General features: G+C 41.2%; 1 protein-coding gene across 1 annotated transcript; it reads left to right on the forward strand.

The window, feature by feature from the left end:
• Positions 1-630: 630 nt before the first annotated feature.
• NCBP2L (nuclear cap binding protein subunit 2 like) lies at positions 631-2519 on the forward strand. Its single transcript, XM_047082110.1, is given in 2 exon segments — positions 631-2005; positions 2008-2519. Coding segments are annotated over 2 exon segments (516 nt in total). The 5' UTR covers positions 631-1842; the 3' UTR covers positions 2361-2519.
• The last annotated feature ends 3422 nt before the right edge of the window (positions 2520-5941 follow it).

A 5941-nucleotide genomic window follows, 5' to 3' on the forward strand; every position in this document is an offset into this window, starting at 1 on the left:
TCCTTCCAAACACACACACACACACACACACTCACCCTCCTTGTCTGTTGAGAGTCAGTGCATATGCAGCTCCCCTCCCTCTGGAAGCCTTCTCTGATGCCCCCACGCTGGGTAACTGCTTCTCCTCTGTGACGTAGTAGGAAGTGCACAAGGTGACCATCACAGAGCAGATCCCCAGGAAATGTTAGTTCCCTTCTCCCTTTCGCCTTTATATATTTCTACAACAGTGTTGATCACACCATATTGTATTTTCTTGTTTACTTGTCTGGCTTCATCACTCAATTTTGAACTTACAAGTTCGTTCGTTTGACAGATATTTATTGCATGTCTACTGTGTGTGCAGATCGTTGCTCATGCTTAGTGCTGGGGGTACAATAATTTCTGAAAATTGTAAGTTCACCATGTCTTTTTCTTTTTCTTTTTTTTAAATTTTTTTTTTCAACGTTTATTTATTTTTGGGACAGAGAGAGACAGAGCATGAACGGGGGAGGGGCAGAGAGAGAGGGAGACACAGCATCGGAAACAGGCTCCAGGCTCTGAGCCATCAGCCCAGAGCCCGACGCGGGGCTCGAACCCACGGACCGCGAGATCGTGACCTGGCTGAAGTCGGACGCTTAACCGACTGCGCCACCCAGGCGCCCCATCTTTTTCATTGTTGTATTCATAGCACCTAGCATAGTGCATGGCAAATAAAGAGTGTTCATTAAGTGTTTAAGAGAAAGCATTTCCTCAGCAGAGTTCCTCCAAGTGTGGTCCTTGCACTACTTGCATCTGGAGGGGTGCAGTTTAGATGTTAAATGTCAGTTCCTGGATCTTGCTCTGGATCTACTCAGTCAGAGCTTTGTGGCGGTATCAATATCATAGACAATGACATTTATCTGAGGCGTGATTATTGATAATAGATCTACCAAGTCAGAATCTCTGAAGGTTGGGCTGCAAGAATCTACATTTCCATCTAGTAGTGCGGGTATTTCTTGCGCATTAAAATTTGGGAACTGTTGCAAAATGGGGGTGTGTGGAGCTAATGGCTATTTTTGGAAAGTGTAGCTAAAACCGATTGAATCATTCTTAATGCCTCTGACTGGGGTAGGAAAATTTAGTAAAGGCGGAAAAGGGCATTAGTTAAAATGCTCTGGGGAGGTTTTTGAAATAGATGGACTAGTCTAAGATGAAAAGTGGAATTATTGCTAATAAAATCTAATCTTAATTTAGGTCAAATTTATGATGCCAGAATGTTTTCATTTTTATAGAGCTACATGTATACTTGATAGTGTATATAGATAGATAGAGAGAGAGAGAGATAGAGAGACTTTTGTCTAACCTAACAATACCATATATTGATTTCCATATTATAGACTTGAATCATAAATTTGTTATTTTAAACTATGACAGGGTATATTACAATTGTATTTGTGCTTTGGCCCAGATTATATATATGATTTACCTGATGTCTAGTCCTTGATCACGAATGATAGTAGTGCTCATTCTCCATGAAACTTTGGTCTGTTTTACCGTTTTGTGCCATATTTTTCCATAGCATTGTTATTAAATTGTTCTTTGGTAATAGATTAGGTATGTAAGATCTGAGTTAATCAAAGGCACCATAACATCCCTTTAAAGAAGACTTGCAAAGTTGCATTTTATGACCTTGCTCCTGGGGCCTGGAACTTTCTATTTTAAGTTTGCCTTGACATGATCCTCATAGTCAAGAGCTGAGGTATCTATGCGTCAGGGCACAAACCTCTTAAATATACCAGGTTTGTGTTTTTGCTTCCTTCCTTGTAACTTTACTTTTTTAACAATTTAATTTAGGGTTTTGTTAGCGGTGTCACTGCTGCCAAGATGGACCACAAGCCACTGCCCTCACGGCGCCCATTAGGCACCATGTCCAATGACCTGAGACTTCTGTGCAGCGATCCCTCCTTGGAGCTGAGCGAGTACCGGGACCAGCAGTTCGGTGGCAATAATGATGAGCAGGAGAAATTACTGAAAGAAAGCTTCACACTTTATGTGGGGATCTTTCCTTTTATACTACGGAAGAGCAAATATATGAGCTCTTTAGTAGATGTGGTGATGTCAAGAATATGTTTATGGGCCTGGATAAAATTAAGAAAATGGCATGTGGTTTCTGTTTTGTAGAATACCATAACAGATTTGAGGCTGAAAATGCCATGTGGTGCCTAAACGGGACCCGCCTAGATGATCGTATTATCCGCACAGATTGGGATCTAGGCTTTAGAGAGGGCAGACAGTATGGCCATCCCCGACGTGGGGGCCAGGTAAGAGATGAGTTTCATGAAGATTTTAATGCTGGTAGAGGAGGCTTTAGAGAAGCTTATGACAGGAGAGAAATCCACTAATGACAAACCTGCAGCTCTGGCCCCTAGAAAAGTCTATTAAGGAGCACCACCAGGTCAGCACATAACCCATTTTGTAACAAGTTTAAATTACTTGCTGAGCAGAGACCCTTTTGATGTATTTTTTCTCTCTGAAATGTTATTAAATGGCACAAACCAAAACATTCTCTTGTTCTTGTCTTAATTTTGAAGCTGGCTCTCAGATTACCAATTTGTCCATCTGGTGGTCAAAAGTGAAGTGTTCTTTAGGAATAAATGAGGTATGTAAGATCCAAGTCAACCAAACCTCCATTTCAGGAAGACTTCTGTTGGATTTTATAGTCATGTTTCCAGGGCCTGAAATGATTTTTTTAAAGATATTTGACAAATAAAGTCAAATAAATGGAAAATTAACAAATATATATCAAAGGAATAAAAGCACATTACTTTAAAACATAAGAAAAAGGCAAGAACTGTGTCTAGTTTATTTCTGTATACCCAGCACTTTGCACAGTAGAGCCACTCAGTAAATGTTGAATAAATGGGGTGACTGGATGGCTCAGTCGGTTGAGTGTCTGACTTCAGCTCAGGTCATGATCTCATGATTTGTGGGTTCAAGCCCTGCATCGGACTCTGCGCTGACAGTTCAGAGCCTAGACTCTCCTTCGGATTCTGTGTCTCCTTCTGTCTCTGCCCCTCTCCCGCTAGTGATCTCTCTGTCTCTCAAGAATAAATAAATGTTAAAAAAATTTTAAGAAAAATATGGAAGAGTTTATAATGAAACAAAAATCCTCTTTCTCCACCTATTCCTATCCCAGGCCTATTCCCTGGTCAATAACTTTTAATTTTTTTTTAAAGATTTTGTTTTTAAGTAACCTCTGCACCCAATGTGGGGCTCGAACTCATAACTATGGGATCAAGAGTTGCATGCTCTACCAACTGAGCCAGCCAGGAGCCCTTAATTTTTTTAGCAAGTTTTTTGGTTGTTGTCATTTCTTTCCTGGTAGTTTCTTCCATATTTCTAAAACACCATGACTATATATACTATTTATTTTCATTTTAAACATCTTCTATTGACTTCTTGCTTTCATAGATGAGTGTTTAGTTCACTTACACTCACATTTGAACTTTTCTCCATCTTCTTAATATAGTTTACACTTTATTTACTTTTTATTTTTTTTAATTTTTTAAATGTTTATTTATTTATGAGAGAGAGACAGACAGAGTATGAGCGGGGGAGGGGCAGAGAGAGAGGAAAACACAGAATCTGAAGCAGGCTCCAGGCTCTGAGCTGTCAGCACAGAGCCCGATGCGGGGCTTGAACTCATGAACCGTAAGATTATGACCTGAGCCGAAGTCAGACGCTTAACCGACTGAGCCACCCAGGCACCCCAACACTTTATTTACTTTTTCTATTGTTACATGACATAGGTCAGGTTATACTGCAGTAACAATCTAAAAAACTTTAGTGGCTTAAAATCACTAAAGTTTGTTCCTCACACTACATTTCCATTGCCAGTTGCCTGGGGGTTCTGCTCCACACTGCAGTGATCATCCTCCTTCTGGGGCCCAGAAGGCCTAGACACCGTTATTAGTGTGAATTAGTTGCCGCAATTCCCTCCCTCTTGCTGGTGATTGGTTTAGGAATCCCGGCTTAAGCCGACCAGAGGTTGACAAACCCTGTGATGATCATTATTTATAAATTCAGGGGTGGACGATGATCAATGGGGACCCCAGTAAAAGTGAAATGAAGCATTTTTAGTTTATGCGTGAAGGAGAGATTGTCTCTGTCATTCCCACTGGGTGTGAATAAGTATGTATAGAAGGATTGCTACAAGCAGCCTTATAATCACAACAGAAACTAGCCCCAGGAAGAACTGGACACTTTAAACGGTAAAAGGAGGGACCGAAGAAACTGCATCCTTCAAGAAATTATTCAGCTTCTGAAATCAACTAATCTTTTTTTTTTTTAATTTTTTTTCAACGTTTATTTATTTTTGGGACAGAGAGAGACAGAGCATGAACGGGGGAGGGGCAGAGAGAGAGGGAGACACAGAATCGGAAACAGGCTCCAGGCTCTGAGCCATCAGCCCAGAGACCGACGCGGGGCTCGAACTCCCGGACCGCGAGATCGTGACCTGGCTGAAGTCGGACGCTTAACCGATTGCGCCACCCAGGCGCCCCTGAAATCAACTAATCTTGCAGCACGCACTGTGTCTCAATGTCCTATTGTGTGAGATAAGACATTATTTTATTGTGTAAGCCAGCTTGTTAACAGGCAGCTGAAAGCACTATGATACCAAATACTTTTTCTTGATTCTATTCTTGTGTAAATGATTTAAGTTTCTCCCTTGAGAGCTCAAGCATCTATCTCCGGGGTTCATGACCTTACATCTGGAAAGTTAGTAAAAATCATTTTCTTACTCCTGATTCCTTCACCCTGTGACCTGAGGTACTCTTCTCTGGTCAACAAAATTCTTGCCTGAATAAGAGAGGAAAAGGAATGTCAATTCTTTATAGAATGACTATTATGCACTGGGCACTTTGGGTGAGGCTTTAAAACACAGTCCCATTTATTCACAACAACCCTGTGCCTGTTACATAAGTGAGGAAACTGAAGACTGGAGAAGTAAGGTCACCAACTAGCAGGCGGCAGAGCTGGGGTTCAAGGCAAGCGATTCTGTGTCAAAGCTGGTGCTCTTCATCAGGGTACTCCATTGTCTCTTGCCCTTGCTTACCTTCAGTCAGGCCATTAGGTCCAAACCTCTCTTTGACGTTCCTTTTTCTCTGGAAATTATCCCACTGGCTACGTCGTATTTGAGCTGTCTCTCCCCCAAGCAAGCTTCTTGAATGTGTTGTCCTTTCTGCCTTGATATCCAGTATCACTCAGGCTCAACACGAATACCATCCAGCCATATTTATCTTGACTTCATGGGAGAAAAAGGAGCATCTGACATGGATTTCTGGCCAACATAATTTACTCTGCATACAGTAATGGAGTTTACCAACATCTTATGATCTCCCTTTTACAACTTCCTTGAAATGGAAAAAGAGATTTTGAAAGTCGTGGGATCCAGAATTTGTTTTTAATTACATACTGTTTCTGGAGGAATATCTTGGCATATCTCTCAACCCCTCCTCCTAGTGGCCCCATTTGTATTGCTCCCAAGATGTCTTTTCCTAGGCTCAGGGAAAGCATTTAGTAATGTCTTGTGAAGCATACTTTTGGTTAAGTAAAGGAACGTTCATACTGTATGGCTAGAAGACTCCTCCAGTAGTTTTTACAATACACCAAATTCTTCAAAATCATGCTGAATACATCAATAGAATAAAGGATAAAAGTCACATGATCATCTCAATAGGCACAGAAAAAGCTTTTGAAAAAATTCAATACCCTTTTCATGATAAAAATGCTCAAAAACTAGGAATAGAACAGAGCTTCCTCACTCTGATCAAGGGCATCTATAGGAGCGTCTGGGTGGCTCAGTCGGTTAAGCATCCAACTTCAGCTCAGGTCATGATCGTATTACGGTTGGTGGGTTTGAGCCTTGCATAGGGCTCTGTGCTGACAGTTCAGAGCCTGGAGTCTGCTTCATATTCTATGT

The sequence above is a fragment of the Lynx rufus genome, unplaced genomic scaffold (assembly GCF_022079265.1).
Source record: "Lynx rufus isolate CCGP_SWC_20201006 ecotype Redwood Valley unplaced genomic scaffold, mLynRuf1.p SCAF_19, whole genome shotgun sequence".
NCBI classification, from domain to species: domain Eukaryota; kingdom Metazoa; phylum Chordata; class Mammalia; order Carnivora; family Felidae; genus Lynx; species Lynx rufus.